This window comes from Phascolarctos cinereus, unplaced genomic scaffold (genome assembly GCF_003287225.1).
Source record: "Phascolarctos cinereus isolate Bilbo 61053 unplaced genomic scaffold, phaCin_HiC Scaffold_5;HRSCAF=322, whole genome shotgun sequence".
Classification (NCBI taxonomy): domain Eukaryota; kingdom Metazoa; phylum Chordata; class Mammalia; order Diprotodontia; family Phascolarctidae; genus Phascolarctos; species Phascolarctos cinereus.
Window position 1 is genome coordinate 50844325 of NW_027555958.1, and position 19712 is coordinate 50864036.

General features: G+C 43.6%; 1 protein-coding gene across 3 annotated transcripts in view; it reads left to right on the plus strand.

The window, feature by feature from the left end:
• Positions 1 to 19712, plus strand: part of IGSF3 (immunoglobulin superfamily member 3) — a 130716-nt gene that overhangs the window by 84850 nt on the left and 26154 nt on the right. The window contains exons 6-8 of one of the 3 annotated variants that reach the window (XM_021002665.2): positions 1105 to 1164; positions 4066 to 4467; positions 9992 to 10396. In XM_021002665.2, the coding sequence (XP_020858324.1) occupies positions 1105 to 1164; positions 4066 to 4467; positions 9992 to 10396 (867 nt within the window). The remainder of the gene's footprint in view (positions 1 to 1104; positions 1165 to 4065; positions 4468 to 9991; positions 10397 to 19712) is intronic. The other 2 variants (XM_021002680.2, XM_021002689.2) reach the window with 2 other exon arrangements.

Below are 19712 nucleotides of genomic sequence, written 5' to 3' on the forward strand. Positions count from 1 at the left end.
TCAGATAAGGAAACTGAGGCACGAGAATGTTAAGTGATTCATCCAACATCACACATCGGCTAATTGTTTGAGGGTCTCCTGAGTCCAAATCTAGTGTTCTACCCACTACTCTGTATTGATTCTTTTGGACAATGCAATACTCCCAAGGTATAGAGAGAACCTGGGATCTAGGAAAACTGTTTGCCTACCCTAAGGCAGCTAAACCCCAGAGAAGTGGGTGGACCATGAGTCTCTCTTAGAGTTTTAACTTTTTGTGGAAGGATTTTAAATCTCAGCTTAAAATCTCATTTAGAAGAATGATGCTTGAGGTCAAGACTTCATAGCATAGAACTCAGAAGTTGCATTTGCCTAAATCTCCTTCCTATGTTAAAATTCTGGTATAAAAATCAAAAAATGAAATGAATCATAAAACTTTGTTTTCCGTACTCAGGAAAGATCATTTGGTTGAGCCCCCTGTGTCCAGGCAAGCCTACATAGCTGTCTGACTTAAACTGCTTACAGTTTTTTATCTATTTCCTATTAGTTCTATGTTTCATGGAAATTAAGCATTTCAGTATTCTTTAAAAAAACAAAGAAAAGAAAAAAGATGGTTGTCGATCTTTCCTAAACTATCTCTAACCTAGCTTCTTCCGTCTTCATTTTCTCTTCATATTTTAGCCTTATTATTTTCATTGTTCTTTTCCTCCTTAACCATTTCTAGTTCTTTACTATTCCCTTTAAAATATGGAAACTAGAACCAGGCATGGGGTAAAGATAGGGGTCTTCTGATCCTCTTGTTCTTATATACCAGAATAATTCTCTCTCTTGTCCCTGTATAAAAAACATCCAATTTCCTTGGAATTCTTTTTTTTCCTTTTTCCTTGGACTCCTCTCTTCTACTAGCTCCCACTTCTTCGCCTTCCCCTGTCTTGCTAGTTCTCTGTCGTTCTGTGCTGGCTTTATCCAAGGACTTGATCTGGCATCCACAAACTAATTACTTGTTGTTTGATACAGATCAAATGGACAGCCACCATGCTTCGTATCTTCCTGTACCCTAAGAAATTTCCCCCAGTCTCTTTTAAGAACTTGTTTGATGATCTGTGGCCTGCTATATTGCTTTTCCAGCAGATATCTGGGTAGTAAAAGTCCCCCAGCACCATCAGATGCTGCCCCAAGGCCACTTGGGTAAGTCTACCAGAGAACAAAAATGACCACAACAGTTATGGTGATGATGATTATGCCTTGAATTCTAATGGTGCTTTTCTTCGAAAGAGTCCAGATTGCCTTTTTTCTTTCCAGGTTTCTGCTTTTAAAAAAATCTCTAGACTAGGTTAGGGGAAGGTGTGCTATTTTCTATAAATGGAGAAACTGAAGCACAGAAGAGTGAGGTGTTAACCAACGTTGGTCACTTAATAATACTGAGATCAGTGTGCTCCCAACACCCAATCTAGGGCTTTTCCTAATAACTTCTGCTGCATCATCAGCTCTTGCCTTGAAGATCCCTGTTAGCTCTCTGTGATACTGTTCTGAGCATTGTCCCCTTTTAACTTCATGTAGATAGTGTTTAATTGCAGGTTTCTTCTTTTCCCAAGCCTGGAAGCATGAATAGATAATCTTGATGGACAAGGCAAACACTGACCTCCAGTTGGCATTGCCCGTATTTCCCAAGGCACCTTATTTTGTCTAGCCCAATATTGCAATTTTTGTTGTTTTTGTAGACCTATTGTATGTATGTGTACACACATATATACGTACATATATGCACACATTTGCATATACATGCATTACAAACGGATACATACATATATTTATATGCATATATTTTTGTGTGTGTGGGGGGGGGTTACAGTGAGTCCAGAATAGCTATTGACCTGGAAGTTATTTTTTCACTAAAGTGGATTTCCTGCCTCGATTCTGGAGTTATTGACTTTTGCCAGTTGTTTTGGCTAATCAGCAAGGCACTTGCATCTGAAGCCCTGGGAGAGTACCATGGTGCTTAAGAGTCCTTTTATTATGACTTGTGATTCTGCAAGATCTAACTGTTGGACAAAGGATCTTTCAGGGATTTGGAGAGGACCCGTCATTCCCTCCCATTGAGTGTCCTATACTTCATCCCTGGCATTATCCTGAGAAGTCCCAAATAGGCCACAGTCATACTCATGGTAGCAAGAGCTGATGAATTGACTTCCTGAAGGTAGTGGAAAGAATGCTAGATTTGGTGTCAGAGGGCCTGGGCTTTGAATCCTGGCTGGGCTTCCATATTGCTTAACCACAATGGGCCTCAGTTTCCTCATCTGTAAAATGAGGGAATTGGATGAGATGAGGTCTAACTTCTAGCTCCAAATCCATGATCCCTAGTTTCTTCTGACCTTCTAGTGACAGGGAGGATAACAGATATAGAAGCTGCATAGGTCTATCATATCTGTGCTTCCTAATTTGGAATTTGATTAAACTGATTGGTTTGAAGAATCTTTTTCATCTAATTTCATCTGATTTTTTTTTTATTAAAATTCTTTCTTCCGTATGCTGGAGACAGTTGTGGTTGAGATACTTTGCCCTAACAAATGCACTTTATGTTCTGAACAGTTAAGGTCTCTTTTTTCAGACTTTTGCAGTCCAGTAGATTGGAAAAGTTTTGGTATGCACCCGAGTGTTTTAGGAAGAAACAACAATAAGAAAACAAACAGAACCAAAGCTCTCAGGAAAGTAAAAGGAGTAAAGAGTCACTGGGACCCAACAGCATGCATTTATTAAGTGTCTGTTAAACGTTCAGTGCACTGTCCGAGGCACTAGAGACACACAACACATTCCTCCTTCAGTGCTTCAAACCTTGTAAGCTCCTTGAAGAATAGAGCCCTTTTCACTGTGATGCTCATTGCCTTGAATGTAGCTTGTACTTAATAATCATTTGTTGCATTGGATTGGATGGATGGGTTTCCACTCAAAACACCTCTTCCAATGGTAGCAAATAAAGGGTATTCAAGAAAAACAGACGATAAGCATGAGTTGGGGATGGATGGGTGGGGGGGGTGAACTAGCTCAGTCTGCAAACTCTAATTGTTTAATATAAGTCCAAAGAGTATTCCCAGACTCCATGTAAATAATGTCTGGACCGTCAGTTGCTCTGACTTATCTGTCTGGCTGCCCTGCTCTGGTATTGTAGGTTTTTGAGAAATAACTGTGTGTTAAGAAAATTCCTGCAGGGGTGTTCCCAGCTTTTTTCTTCTTTCTAACTACCTAGAATGAGCAGAAAAAGGCAAGGTATTGATGTACAACTCATCTTTTGTTTGACTGATGTGCAGGACTAAGGAAGGGGAATCAGAGGGGATGAGTAGGATAAAGCAATTTTCAATAGAAGTTTCAATTTTTAAAAATATTAAGAACTGTGAAAAAAACCCAACCCTTTCATTTCAGTTGTATGGGTAAGCAGAGGATGGGCCCTGAAGTTAATGTCGGGCTGTTCTCATAGAGTTCCACACAGCCATTCAGTCTTGAAAACTAGCATCCCTGCATAAAGGGATTCATGTTTTGGGTAGGTGGTTGGTCTGGATGACCTTGAAGGCCATTCCCAACTCTGGTTCTGTGATTCTCAGGCAGAGAACAAACACTGAATCTAGTGGCATTCATTACTGAAGGTCGGAAATAATCAAGATACCAGGTCTATTTTGGTTTGTTGTTACTGCTACTCATAATAGTTAGTACTGATGTAGTACTTGGAGGTTTGCAACGTCTTTTACATATGTTTGTTGCCTTTACATTGGTTCTCACAGCAACTTTGTGAGGTATCATCCCCATTTCACAGATAAGGAAACTGAAGAGAGGGTTAGTGACTTGCCCAGGGTCACACAGTTACTAAGTGTTTGATACAGGATTTGAACTCAGATCTTCCTGACTCCAAGTGTAGTGCTCTAATCCACAACACCTCCAGCTCCCTATGAGTTAAAAACAACAGCAGCAACAAAGTCAGTAAGAATATTCCCTGTTCTTGTTCCCCAGCCTTGATGCTAGAAATGTCTTCTACTGTCATGGGGAGGGGGTCAGTGGATGTATAATGCCACCTCCCTGTTACTCTCTCCTTCTCTTCAGAGAGCAGCATTTCGGTGGAAGTAACCAGTAATGCCAGCACCATCCTGGAAGGAGAGAATCTTCACTTTTCTTGTAGTGTGAGAACAGCAGACAGAGCCCAGGGCCGCTTCTCGGTCATCTGGCAGCTGCTGGACAGACGGAATCGGCGAAATAACATCATGTGGCTGGACAGAGATGGTACGGTGCAGCCTGGCTCTTCCTATTGGGAGCGCAGCAGCTTTGGAGGCGTCCAAATGGAACAGGTGCAGCCCAACTCATTTACCTTGGGCATCTTTAACAGCAGAAAGGAGGACGAAGGCCAGTATGAATGCCACGTGACTGAGTGGGTGCGAGCCGTGGATGGTGAATGGCAGGTCGTTGGAGAGCGGAGGGCTAGCACACCTGTCTCCATTACCGCTCTGGGTAAGCAAGGAGCCCCTGCTTCATGGGATGCAAGCAGGTACTTCCAATCCAAGAAACTGCCCTCTGACTTCGACATTGAGTAGTCAATAGGGATTCTTTTACAACCCTTTCTTCTCTGCGTGTTTTCACCCTCTGCTTTTTAGCTATGGATTCCACACATTTTTCAGCTGGCTTCCTTGCTTCTATTGAAATGCATTGCAAGGCTGCTACCTAAAAAAATCCATTTCCTTATTAGTATGAAATAAATACCTTGAGATTTTTGAATGCCTAAGAATATTAGATTTAGTTCTTATGTGGTAGTTAAGAAGGCAGTGCTATAACATTTATCTGTCCAATACAATCAGCATATTGGATTTTAGAAGACTGGCCTGCTCTGCCAGTAGAGTAAATAGGCCTGCCAGTTCTTGGGCTGATGGATGCCCGATTGTGAAATCCTTGTCCTCAAGCAAGGCTGTGCTCTGTTTCCTGAGTTAGGACCACACCCACTCCTAAAGGTTGCCCTGGGTAAGCCCCTCTGATAGATAGAATTTTCCATCGGTCAGGCAGTGTCTTTGCTTCCTTTCTCCCAAGATAAGCATGAAATTGACTTTCTGAGCATTTAATCCGAAAGCTTGACCTGTTTTCTGGCATAATCACACAGCCCAGATTTCTACCACAGAAACTTCTAGCGATTAAGACGCTTGATCAGCTCAAATGCCGAAAATGGGCTTTAGGCTGAGGCAGGGCTGGGAAAGATAACATAACGACTGCCCCATTTGTCTGATGGTGGCAGATTTCTTCCTGCCTTGTGTAGTGAGGAAGGTAGGAAGTGGAATAAGTTTGTCAGGACTGGTCATTCTGATATGTTGGTCTATTTTGTTACCCAGCTGTTTGCCCAAGACTGGTCAAGGAGGCCCCATAGCTGCTGAGCTTCCAAAACACTTCTGAGCAAGGATCTCTGGGATGAGATTCTTTATTCTGATTAACTCTTACCCCCAGAGTCATCCTCTCCCCCCACCCCCTTCAGTGTAGGCATCTTTAAGGAAATGATCTCCCCTCCCAAGACAGCTCTTGGGGAAAGATGGGGGTGGGGCATGCCATTGGTTGAAAGCCTTACCTCTTCGTTTAAAGGCAAATATTTTTATATCTATAAGCCAGTAGGTCATTTGCGTTTGGGCACCTTCCTCCCCTGTAGGAACATGAAGGTAGTCTGGAGGATCAAAGAGATAATGGATGAGGAAAGTGCTTTGAAAAGTAAAAAGCCCTAATAAATGTAAGATGGCATGATCTAATTAGGTCAACTCAATTTCAATGAATGCTGTGTTCTCTAATCCTACTGAGTGCCTGTGAGAAGTACCACAGGCTGCTAGAGATGCGAGAGAACTTTCCACGGCATATTATTACATTTCTTGCACACCAAAGCCCTACTTTCAGCTTGTGATGTCGCTGGAGTGCCAGTTTTTTTCCTAAGGATATGGGGATTCAAGATAGAGAATTACAGTTTCTGACCTTCATTTGTCTAATGGGGGATCTTCAGCAAATGCCTATACAAACATACCCATGCATTCATCCCATTTCTGAGTGTGTTCATGAACAAGTGGAGGTCAGTGCCACTTAGGATTTTCGGTCCACTAACCTGAAAATGACAATCGTGAGGAATGTTAACTTAAGAAATCTTGAATTTTCAAGAAGATGCCAACCTGCATTGGCAAAAGGGAGTTTCCTTCTCCCCAGCAGGATCTAGGTGGGCACAGCTGACTCAGTCTTTACCCAGGAGCCCTAGTAGTCTTTTTTTGTTAATGAATCTTTGCACTTATTAGCATAGGTATGTGCACACTTGAGTGCGCCAAAGCCCAAGAGGTGTTGTGTTATACCTTTTAGAAGAGTCTAGGGGCAGCGAGGTGGTGCAGTGGATAGAGCACTGACCCTGAAGTCAGGAGGACCTGAGTTCAAATCCGGCCTTAGACCAAACACTTGACACTTACTAGCTGTGTGACCCTGGGCAAGTCACTTAAGCCCAATTGTCTTAAAAAAAAAAAGCCTAATGTGTTTTGCATTCCATCACAAAGTGGCACTTCTCTTTGCCCAAAATGGAGATGTAGAAGTGGGTTTTTTTTTCTCTCAGAGCTCATATGTGTGTCTCTTGCTCTGTTCCTGCCTGGTTTTATAAGATATACCAGTATCTTTAGCTTACAATAGAGATAGCAGAAGGGAAGCTAGGTGGCACAGTGGATAGAGCACTGACCCTGAAGTCAGGAGGACCTGAATTCAAATGTGGCCTCAGGTTCTTACTGGCTGTGTTACCCTGGGCAAGTCACTTAACCCTGCTTACCCCCACAAATAATAATAATAATGATAGAGATAGTGTGATGTAGTGCAGAGAAGGCTGTCCTCAGGAAAACCTGAGTTTGGGTCCTGTCCCTGCCACATATTGGCTTTGTGACCCCAGGCGAGACCTTAACCTCTCAGTGCCTGGGGCAACTTTATAAAGCTAAAAGTTGCAGAGAAAATAATCAGCTAGCATTTATAAAGCACTTACTGTGTACCAGGAACTCTGTGCTAAGGGGGGAAAAAAACAGTTTGAGTTTAAAACCTTCCCCAAGGAACTTTATAGCTTGGCAATTTAACCTATGCCTACCTCAGTTTCCTCAAATATAAAATGAGGATCATAATAGTACCTATCTCCCAGGGTTGTTGTGAGGATCAAATGCTTACTATTTGTAAAGTGCTTAGCACAGGACCTGGTGCACAACAGGTGCTTGATAAATGTGTGTTCCTTTCTTTTTCCCCAAACTTAACCTGATAGTCCTTGAATGACAGACATACAAGCAGTCTATCACCAGGTTCCTTTCTGGATTGTAAGCAACTATATGTATTGTAAGGAACTGTTAAGAACCCCAGATCACCTTCATGCCTTGTTAGAATTTTAATGAAGCATGATGAGGCTTCCTTACCCAGAAGTTCCCAGTATCAGTGGAATTACAGGAGTACTTCCTGTCCCTAACCCTGCGCACAAGGCTCTTTATTCCAGGTTTTTATAACTGTTGATTTATCGGATTATATGGCATCTTAAAGAGCATGTTTTTGTTAGTTGTTTGCATGAAGATTTATTATTGAGCAGCCTCTTGTTAAAGGACCACCAGGGTTCATTGTGGAGGGGTGGGGGACCTTCTGTGGGACTGTGCCCTGCCAAGTCAGCAAGCATTTATTAAGTGCTTTCTGCATGCCAGACATTGTGTCAAGGGCTGGAAATGCAAAGAAAGACGACAGTTCAACACTGTAAGTAGACTAAGTTTGTAGGCTCTAGCTAGGGCTAGTTTCTTGGGTCAAGTTCCATTTAGCTCACATAGGATGGACTGATGGACTGTTAAAGCCCTGTGCTCTGTGTGCACTAAGGTATGTATGGGCATTGCCAGCATGGTATAAAGAACAGTAGCTAATATTCCCATTTCAGATTCTTATATTGTTTGCAAAGCCGTCCTCCCAACCCTGTGAAATAGGTGTTGTAAGTAGTCTTCTCACTCCCCTGCCCGGAAAATGGGTATCAGGTCAAGTGATTGGCCCAGGCTGGTAAAGCTAATAAGTGTCAGAACCCAGGTTTGGAACTCAATCTCTGGGCTTCTTCCCACTGCACCACCCTGCTTTCCTGGAGTCAGAAGGACTTGAGTTCAAATTTGGCCTCAGACACTTAGTATCTGTGTGACCCTGGCCAAGTCACTTAACCCTGGTTGTCTCCACAAAAAAAATAATAATAATGAAATTAGTAATAATAGAGATAGTGTGATATAGTGAAGAGAAAGCTGCCCTCAAAGCCAGGAAAGCTACAGTGCAACAGTGGAAGGTAACTAAAGATACCCCAATACTATCACCCTAATGAATCATGGCATCAAGGTTTAGGGGAATTCCCAATTCAATCAGGAGTGCTGCCTGAATAGCCAAGGTCTGTCAGGCTCATAAAACACTATTGTAATGGGATTCAGATGGCAGGACAACTGACCAATAAAGGCCCATTCCAGGGAGCATGCCAGTCTGCTCTGCCTGGTGCCAGCCCATGGGGTGGATATTTGGGGAGCGCACCGCCAAAGAGCTGAATGGGGCCCTAACCCTTTCCCCTGGAAACACCTGTGCAGGCTCTAAAGTGGAGGGCTGAGCTTCTCCATTCCATGCCATCGTCCTGCTCAGCAGTGAAAGGTCCTCCAAGCATTCACCCCGTGCATACTTTGAGGACTGGGCCTTCGTTAGACAGTCCTTCCCTTCCCCCCAGTATTTATATACCATAATATCTACTTTACATTTGCAGGAAAGATCCATTTCCACAAAATTCTATCAGTTTGTCACCAGCTAAGGCCATAAGTCTGCATGGAGAAAATAGAAAAGGCAAAAGAGAGGGAACCAGAATTGAGCTAAGCTAGTTAGAGGGAGAGAGGCTCCCTTCTGTCTCTGTCCTTTCTCTTTTCCTTCCTGCAATTAAGAGAGATTCACAAGAAGAAAGGACCCTTATTCTCTCCCCTGGAGAGCTATTGTTTCCCAGGATCCGTTCTAAAGTTTGTTTGGAATCTCTAAGTTTGGTACTAGTCTGTTATCTGGGTCTCACAAGCCTTTGTGATGAGAATGTCAATGGCCTGGCCAACACGGAACTGCCGTCATCACTGAAATGCTTCAGCTAAGCACCTACTTGTGGGGCTTCTAGAATAGATGCCACACCGAGAGCGCTATCCATAGAGGCTGATCTCTAGGAGCTTAGGACTTATAGAATCTCCAAGCTGGACAGGACCACAGGCTTCATCTAATCCCAATTGTCTTGCCCATTTCAGTTAGTGCTCTTTTTTTTTAAATTTTTAAAATTTTTTGTTTTTTTGTGAGGCAATTGGGGTTAAGTGACTTGCCCAGAGTCACGCAGCTAGTAAGTGTTATGTGTCTGAGGCTGTATTTGAACTCAGGTCCTCCTGACTCCAAGGCCAGAGCTCTGTCCACTGCGCCACCTAGCTGCCCCTCAGTAGTGCTCTTGACAACCTAGCTTGGCACCATAAATATCATTGGCTCTGAGAAGTAATAACATTATATAGGAAATGAGAGGAGCCAAGAACTTTAATTATTTTTCTGCATTTCTAACCAGGAAACCCAGGGAGGTCTCCTATGATACAGGAAAAGGAGCACCGAGTTGGAGTCAGGGGACCTGGATTCAAATCTCTTTTTTTTTTTTAAGGCAGTTGGGGTTAAGTGACTTGCCCAGAGTGTCAAGTGTTTGGTCTGAGGCTGGATTTGAACTCAGGTCCTCCTGACTTCAGAGCCGGTGCTCTATCCACTGTGCCACCTAGCTGCCCCCAGATTCAAAGCTCACTTCTGATTGATGATTCCTGACCTTGGGCAAGTCATAAATTCCCTGGGCTTTAATTCCTCATCTATAAAAGGAGAGTATTGAACTAGGTGACTGCTGTGGTGCTTTTCTAGCTCTGCAAGCCTACAGACTGCCTGCCTAAGTGAAACTGTTTCCAGAGAGTCTAAAATCCTTGTTCTTTTTTTCTCTCTCTCTCTCTCTCTCTAGAGACTGGCTTTGCTGTCACGGCCATCTCTCGCACCCCTGGGGTGACCTACAGTGAATCATTTGACTTACAGTGCATCATTAAACCCCATTACCCATCGTGGGTCCCAGTGTCGGTGACCTGGAGGTTCCAGCCTGTGGGCACCATTGAGTTCCACAACCTGGTGACCTTCACCCGGGATGGTGGGGTTCAGTGGGGGGACAGGTCCTCTAGCTTTCGAACTCGGACTGCCATTGAGAAAGCAGAGTCCAGCAACAACGTACGTCTGAGCATCAGTCGGGCCAGCGACACCGAGGCTGGTAAATACCAGTGCGTGGCTGAGCTTTGGAGAAAGAATCACAATAGCACCTGGACCCGCCTGGCAGAGAGGACATCCAACCTGCTGGAGATAAGGGTGCTGCAGCCAGGTAACAAGAGCCGTGTTCCTTTATTACGGTGTCTCAAAGTCTGGAAACATAGGCACAATGGGACCCCAGTGACCTCCTCCTCTATAAAACTCTCACCAGAGCCCATAGAAATGGGCATTTGTGGAAAGACTACAGATGGTGGACTTGAGTGTAAATTTCACCTCCGTACCTTACTATTGGTGTGACCTTGGGCAAGTCACTGGGACCTGGGTCTGTTTCCTCATTTGTAAAATGATAGATAGGAGCAGAGGTGTCAAAATGAAATGGAAATAGGGGCCGCCAAATCATACCTAAGCATCCCTTTGGAGCCTACATACTGGCTTGGAAATCACACGTAAACATTCTCTGTGCCCTGCTGTATTTTTATTTATCTTGTTGAATGTTTCCCGATTACATTTTAATACATTTCCCAACACAACGCTGCGTGGTTGACCGTGCTGGCCTGTGTGACCTCTAAGGTCCCTTCCTAAGATTCCACAGTTCTAAAATTCTCCATACATTCATCTCTGGCCCACTGAAACAATAATTTGTACGTGGACAATATGACTTGTATTTCATGGATGTCGATGATTACTCAGGAATTGTGATGTAGTTGCATTCGTCGGCTTCAGTTAGCGGGGAAGTGTAGCGAGTGGGGATGTCTCATACACTGGCTCGTTCCTTGCCCTCTGAGAGCATTTGTGTCACTTACTAAGGCTGTTCTAAGGCCGCTGACACAAATCATAGTCCAAATGACTTCATTATAAGTTTGAGTTCATTTTGTGCCTTTTTTTGCTTTCTACTATGGACTGCGACTTAATTTTGGGGGAACTCCCAGTGTATAAATTCCCCACGCCAAGACAAAACTAATGACTCACCTAAAACTAAGGGCTGGGGTTGGCAGACCGTGGCCCCGAGGCCAAATCAAGCCCACCTCGTGGCCCAGGAGCTAAGAAGGGGTTTTACATTTTTTAAAAAAGATTTTATTTGAAAAGCGTAAAAAAGCATTCTCATTCTAGGTGGCACAGTGGATAGAGTGCTGGGCTTTGGACATAGGGACGATCATATGTTGGTCTGCCTCATTCCCAGCACCTAGTGCTAAGCATGTAGCTGGTGCTCATAGAGAACAGGCTGATTTAGGTGGGGTAGGGGAAAGGGAGGATGTGTTGTTTAGAGAGAGAGAGAGAGAGAGAGACAGAAGGACAGACAGACAGAGACAGAGACTCTCTCCTTTGTGATGAAAATCTCGTCTGACTATGGGGTCGAGTATCTTACTAGATACTACAACTAGATACTAGAACCTAGACCAGAAACATCTTAATAGTCATAGAGTGTTAGATGCCATGAGAGTTCTTGGAGGAAATCTGGTCCAACCTCTTCATTTTAGAAATGACACAGTGGAGGCACAGAGAGAAGCACATTGCCTACAGTCACACAGCTAGCTAGAGCCAGTTAATAATGGTAGCTCACATTTATATAGCACCTGCTACGTGCCAGGCAGTGTGCTAAAGTGCCTTACGAGTATTATCTCATTTGATCCTCACAACAACCCTGAGAGGTGAGTGCTGTTATTATCCCCATTTTGCATTTGAAGAAACTGAGGCAGAGGGACCTCACCCAAGGTCACACAGCGATTTAGTGGGATTTGAACTCGTCTCCCTGATTCCAGGCCCAGCAGAGCCACCTAGCTGCATCTGAAAATCAAAATCTTCTGACTCCCATATCCTATGCTTTTCCCTTTGTGAATGTAAGAGAGATTCTGGAAATGATTTTTTAAAATATCATTTCAGGGGCAACTAGGTGGCTCAGAGGATAGAGCACCGGCCCTGAAGTCAGGAGGACCTGAGTTCAAATCCGGCCTCAGACCAAACACTTGACACTTACTAGCTGTGTGACCCTGGGCAAATCACTTAACCCCAATTGCCTAAAAATAAATAAATAAAATAAAATAACATAAAATATCATTTTAAATCTTTTGTTTTTATGTCACCTTCATTTACAAATCTCTCTCTCCCATTCCCTACCTAGGGAGCCATTCCTTGTAACCAAAGAAAGAGGGGGGGGGGGCAGTACAGCATCATTAATTAACACATGAACTACGGGATGACAGTCTCTGTGCAATGTTGCATGCCCCCAGACCTCTATTTCTACAAAAAAAGAAAGGAAGTGAATTTTCTTATGTCATCTTTGGGGCCATGCCTGGTTACTGTAAATGTACAGTATTCTGTTTCAGGGGGGAGGGAAGATTGCTGTCCTTCTTTCCAATTACATGGCTGGATTTGAACTCAGGTCCTCCTGACTCCAAGGCCACAGCTTTATTCACTGCACTACCCAGCTGCCCCAAGACTCATCTTCTTGAATTCAAATCCAGCCTCCGTCACTTACTAGCTGTGTTACCCTGGGCAAGTCATTTAACCCTGTTTGCTTCAGTTTCCTCCTCTGTAAAATGAGCTAGACAAGGAAATGTCAAACCACTCCAGTATCTCCGCCCAAAAAACCCCAAAAAGAGGTCACGAAGAGTCAGATAACGACAAAAACGACTTAGCACCAACAGTTTGTTTAGTCATTTCCCAACTGATAGGCATCCTCCTTTGTTTCCAGTTCTTGGCTACCACAAGAAATGCTGCTGTGTATGTTTTTAGTGTATGTCAGTCATTCTGCCCTCAAACACTTACTAAATACACTGTGCTAAGTGCTAGTGGTTCACAGAAAGGCCAAAACAAAACAAAGCAAAACTACACTAAAAACAAAAAACAGTCCCTTCTCTCAAGGAATTCACAGATGAATGGGGGAGACAATATGCAAACAACTGTGAACACACAAAAGATTCAGGATGAACTGGAGGTGATCTCAGAGGGAAGGCGCTAGGTCAAGGAGGACTAGGAAAAACTTCTTGCAGAAGGGAGGACTTTAGCTGGGACTTGTAGGAATCCAGGAGGGGGAGATGAGAAGGAAGAGCATCCCAGGCATGGGGGGACAGCCAGTGGAAACAGTCTGAGTCGGGGAACGGCAAGAAGTTCGATGTCACTGGATTATCGAATCTGTGGCGGGGGGAGTAAAGTGTGAGCAAACTGGCAAGGCAGGAAGCGGCCAGGTTCTAAAAGGTTTTTAAAAAGTGAAACAAAAGTGTTTTATAATTGATCCTGGAGGCAATAGGGAGCCATTAGTGTTTATTGAATGAGGAGGGAAGAGAAGAGCCTTCATTTCAAGATTAATTTGACAGAGGTGTAGAGATTGAAATGGGGAGAGACTTGAGGCAGAGGGAACTACTAGAAGGCTATTGCAGCAGTTTAGGTGAAGACGGACTGCACCAGGGTCATTGTAGTGTCAGAAAAGAGAAGTGGGGTAGGGTATGATGTTCCCAAGGTAGAGTGGACAGAACTTGAGAGCTGATTGGGCACGGTGGTGGCGAGAAAGAGTGAGAAGCTGAAGATGACACCTAGGTTTGAAACCTGGAGGTTTGGGAAGATGATGGCATCTCAACAGTAGTAGAGGTTAGGAAGAGTGTGTGAGGGACCTTTCTGTCTGGCTTCCACCTCTTAACAGCAAAGTCTCTGTGGCAAAGAGCATGAACATATTAGTAACTTTTTTTTTGAGCATAATTCCAAACTGCTTCTGGAAGTTGCTTTTTAAAAATAAATATTTTTTTAATAAAGGAATTTAAAATTTTTAAATAAAAATAGAGGAATTTACTTTAAAAATTCCTTCTGTCAGCTCATTTTGGTATTGGAATGGCAGTGAGCATTGATTGACAAAAGGCTTTAGTCAAGTAATCCACAGAGAGAGGGCGAGACAGAGACAGAGACCAAGAGAGACACACAGAGAGAGAAAGAGAGAGAGTGAATAGCCACTAGGGTTAGAATATTAGGAAGTTAGTTAGTTAAGTTAGTTAAAGTAAAAGTGAGCTAGTAAGTCAGTAATCCTTGAAGATGGGGACGGTGGTGAGTTTTTTGTCTTTGTATCTGGCGTCTAGTAGGCATGTGATGTTTGTTGAATTAATTTAAAACTGATGAGAGGGTTAGGAACCTGAGTCGCTTTGTGTGACCTTGGGCAAATCAGCTTCTATGTTCAAGCCTTTATTGTAAAATGAGGATGCTTGTGTAGCAGTATTTATTGAGGTAATATGGGAAATTAGTGCATATGAGTTGTGTTTGAGGTATATACATAAAGGTGCAGGATTATGGCTAGCAGGAGTTAAATTAGGGGCTTGGGGAGTGGCATTATTACTAGGGAGTGTCAGGCACTAAGGAGGATGTATCCCATTAAGTGTGGTTGTTCCCACTTTATTAAATATTTATGCATGGTGCACTTAATATATTCCAAAGTGTTTCATATTCACTTTCCCTGTTATTCCTCATACCCATCCTACTTGAAAACTGGTGTCCTCCTCTTACACCAGAGAGGGGGTGGAAGGAGGAAGAAGGAGGCTGTGATTTCCCCCAAGATCAGACATTTGCATGTACTCTTTCAGGTTTGTCTGTGCTTTCACTTTCAAAATATTTTGACTTCCTTTTTTGTGTATTTCAGGTATCAGAAGGGAACAGCCTAGTCATACTGCTTGGGGTTTGTTTTTGTTTGGTTGGTTGGTTTTTGGGGGGGTGGGGTGGGGGATGGGGAATGAGTAGAAAAAGGAAGCTCTTGTTTTATATATTTTTCCAACAGCATGCTATTTTTATGCCACTGATTATCTCCCCTCTGTGTTCTGTAACAGTGGGTCCTAAGCTGTGATCTGTGGAACTCTGAGTTCCAGAGAAGCACCTTGGTGCTCTTTGATAGGTTTGTTAATGGTGCATGTGGTAAACTGATGCCTGCTCTGCCCTAAGGCATCTTTGATCATTGGGAATTTCAGCTGTTTTGTTTTGTTTTGTTTTCAACTCGTCCACCTCTTCTTTCTCTTAGCGTAGCAATACCTGCCTGCCTCCTGCATCTTTCATGGTGCCTTGCGTATTCTCGGTACTTTTGAGTGTTCCTCAGGTTTGACTGCTGCTCTAGTGTTCTGTCCCTTAACCTCCCCCTCTACTACACGGCCGTTTTCTGACTTCCAGAGTTAAGCAGAAACCCAAGGGATGACTTGTTGCCTGAAGAGTCAGTGGCCACTGGGAAGTGATTTACTCTGAAGAGGCTGTCTGCCTTGCTTACACATTTGTATCACCAGAGTGTGACTCTGCCGTACAGGGGGATATTTGGTGTGGCATAAACTTGGGCTGGCTGTCGTTTGCCTTAGTGCTGTTCATAGGCTCATAGAGTTGTAGCTGGAAGTGATCTTAGATTCCTCCTAGTCCAACACCCTTATTTTACAGCTGAAGGACTGAGGCTTCTGGAAGGGATTTGCCCAGGGTCACAGAGGTAGGAAGTGACTGAGCTGGGATTCAAACCCAGGTCCTCTGATTCCAGATCTGGCACTCTTCAGTTGCTCTGAGATGCGCAGACTGCTCAGGCTTTAAATCCACTTCTGCTGACTCTCCTCTTTGCTTGAGTCCTCAGAATTAAATTAGAAATTGGAGTGTTGAGTCAGGTGAAAGTTGAGTGTGTCTGAATCAGGGAGGAGGGGCAGGGTAATATACTGGCTTCTAATCATTGCCTACATTAAAGTATTGAGTCCTTTGTAACCAGCCCACGAAGGAGACCCAAGACATTCCTTAGAGGAAAGCACAGGGCCAGTTAGGCATTGCCGATGGGTGGAGCCCAGCTTGACTCCCACTCTTTAGTCAGTTATGGTTGAGCCCCTAGGGGAAACTCCATAGGGAGAACTTTTTTTTTTGAGCCAGGTTGACACATTTTGATTCCTAAAAGTTTTTTACCCTTTTAATTTTAGAGACTCAATATCCCTCCAATTTGGGCCAACACAAAAGGCACTCTACCACTGTGTCTCTCCAAACACAGAAGCAATAAGAGAAATGTCAGCACTCATTTTCCAAATGTTTACGACCAGATCTTGGTCTGGCTATTAAATATTGCACATTAAAATTGACAGAGCAATAAACAAGCTTATACTTGGACAGCCTCCGGTGGTAGAAAGCTATCCTGTCAGTAGTTGCTTTGCTCCTGGGATTTTGCTGATGGGCAGTCGGGATGAATATTTAATACTCTGTGGATGTTGCCAAACCAGCTTTCTTCTGTTCCTTAATGCTGATCTGGCTGTTTGGGGGCTTTTCCTCTGAATTTTATTCAAGAGCATGTGATCCACTGACTCCTGTGTCACAGCTGGGTAAATTGACTAACCAGTCACCAGGTGGGCACCGCCCCAAGATCTGGTGCTCATTTTCCTTAGCCCCAGCTTCCTACTAGGCTAGGAACTTTCCTGCTCCACATGGTTTCCCTCCCTCTGTTCCAAATAGTTTGGGCTTTTTTTCTGCACAGGCAGAGAAAGCTCCTTGCCTTTTACTTGGGTTCATATGTCAGGTTTAGTGAGTACACTTGGACTCAGAAAGACTTAGGTTTGAATTCTGCCTTGACACTTAGACCTGAGTTCAAATCCAGCTTGACACTTACTGTTTGTGACTCTGGGTGAGTCATTTAACCTAGCTCCCTTATTTATAAAATGAGGGGGGGATAGCTTCTACTCCAATTGAGTGTTGTTACTACTGTTCAGTCCTTTCAGTTGTGTCTAACTCTTCATGACCTCATCTGAGGTTTTCTTTGCAAAGATACTGGAGTGGTTTGCCATTTCCTTCTCCAGCTCATTTTACAGATGAGGAAAATGAGGCAAGCAAGGTTAAGTGAATAGTTCATAGTCACACAACTAGTAGGTGTCTGAGGTTAGATTTGAACTCAGGTCTTCCCGACTCCTGGTCTGGCTCTCTGTCTGTTGCACTACCTAGCTACCCTCAGTTGACTAGTGTGTATCAAGAGAGATAATGTAATGTAAAGCAATTGGCAAACCTTAAAATGCTGTACATATGTGTCAAGTGGTATCATCATCATCATCATCATCGTCGTCATCATCATGGTCATCATCAGTGGCCTGGGGCTTCTGAACAAAGTTACTCACCATCGAAGCTGCTGCTGGTGTTACTCAGAACTATGTGTGGAGGCAGGTGAGGCAAGGCTAGTGCTAGCATCTATATGACTTCTTATAATTCTTTCAGCAAATGCTTCTGAGTAAGAGAGTTAACGGTCTGTTTTAGAGGGCCGTTGATAAATTGGAGCGTGTCCAAAGGAAGATAACCAAGACAGTCAAGGAACTTGGATCACATCATAGAATTGTTTTTAATTTTTTTAATCAAACATCTACTCCCTTCCCCAGTATTATTCCCTCTCTCTCCCTTCCTCCACCATCAACAGGAGGAAAAAGGGGGAGAAGCCTTTTTAACAAGTATTAACAAGTATTAACAAGTATATTTTGCTCAATACACACGTATATACAGTCAAGCAAAACAAATCGCCCTGTTGGCCATGTCTGAAAACTGTATGCCCCAATTTGCACCCTGTATCTATCACCTCTCTTTCAGGAAATAGATAGCCCAGTTTTTATCATGGATCCTTTGGAATTGCAATTGGCCATTGCGTTGATCAGGATTCTTAAGCCTTCCAAAGTTATTTGTCTTTCCATTGTCATTGTCACAATATAACTTGTTCTCTTGACTCTTATCACTTCACTCAGTATCATTTCATACAGATTGTCTCAAGTTTCTCTGAAACCATCTTCATCATCATTCATTTAGCCCGGTAGCATTCCCTCCCGTTCAGATACCTAACTTGTTTAGCCATTGCACGTCATAAAATTGTTTGAAGAAAGTGGAATTGTTTAGCCTGGAGGAGACTGTTTTCCAGTATTTTTCATGGGATCATAGTGTTTGGAAGGGACTCTCGATAGTCCAAACCTGAATGGAGAAACTGAGGCTCGGAGGGATTAAGTGCCAAAGGGCACACAGAAAGTAAATGATATGAAATCAGTTGTGACTCAAGCCTTCTACTCCAGGTCGAGCCCTCTTTTGATTTCACCAGCTACTTTTTATAGGAAGGGCTGTCAAATGTAGATGGACTTGGTTTTACTTTGTGTGGTTCCAGAGGACCACTAGGGATGGGGGATAGGGTGGGGTGGAGGTGGTGGGGAGGGGAGAGATGAGTAGAAGGTAAGGCAGGAAACACAGCATCAAAAAAGAATTTCCCAGGATTTAGAGCTGTCCAGCAGTGCAGTTGGCTACCTTGTGAGATGAAGTGGTCCCTTTCACTAAAAGTCTTCCAGAAGAGACTAGATGATGCCCTGGAATGAGCCTGGGATGTAGAGATACTCTTGCTTTCCCTAAAGGGTTGGACTGCATGAGTCCTAAAGTCTCATTTAGCTCAGAGATTCTATGATTATGGAATATAGATACCTACTACAGGCAAGGTGTCATGGTAGGGTGGGAGGGGGGAGGTGGAGGAGAGAGAGGGGGGAAAGAGAACATGAGATAATATATGAGTGCTGTAAGAGAGATACAAAGAATGGGGCATCTAGGTGGCATAGTTGGATAGAGCACTGGCCCTGGATTCAGGAGGACCTGAGTTCAAATGTGGCCTCAGACATATAACACTTACTAGCTGTGTGACCCTGGGCAAGTCCCTTAACCCCATTGCCTAGCCAAAAAAATTTTTTTTAAAGAAAGAGAGGTACAAAGAAAGAGCCATGACAATTCAGAAGATAAATCACTTCTGCTGAAAGAATGAGACAAACGACAAAGAAATGTACAATTGAAAAAAAAGTTGGAGTGTTTATATGTGAGTAACCAATGAGAAACTCTACTGGCATCTTGGAGGTATCAAGAAAAGTCATGTAGTGTCTTCAGAGTGTTGGGGAGGACCCCTGTGATGAATTCATGGAGAACATGGGGCAGCTGGGCGGTGCAGTGGACAGAAAGCTAGACCTGGAGTCAGGAAGATCTGAGATCAAATCCAGCCTCAGATACTTATTGGCTTGCAACCGTGTCCAATTCATTTAGCTTTCACGTGCCTTAGTTTCTTCACCCATAAAATGGGGATAGTAGTAGCATCTGTCTCCCAGCATTGTTGTGAGGATCCAGTGAGATAACATTTGTAAAACATTAAGTACAGTGCCTGGCGCACAGTATGCTCTATGTAAATGTTGGTTATCATCCTCTTCAGAGACAAAGATCGTTTCTATCTACCTCCCTGCAGAGAATGCCCGCATCAGGAAAATCAGAAGTTTATTGGAGTATTTGAGATCCGGCAAGACTTCATGCGCGAGCAGTGGGTTTGGAGTCAGAAAAACTGGGTTCAAATCCTGCTTCTTCCAACTTCCCTTGTAACCTTTGGCAAGGCATTGAATCTCACTGGGCTGTAGTTTTCTCATCAGTAACGTAAGGAGGTTGGACGAGATGCCCCCTAGGGTCCCTCC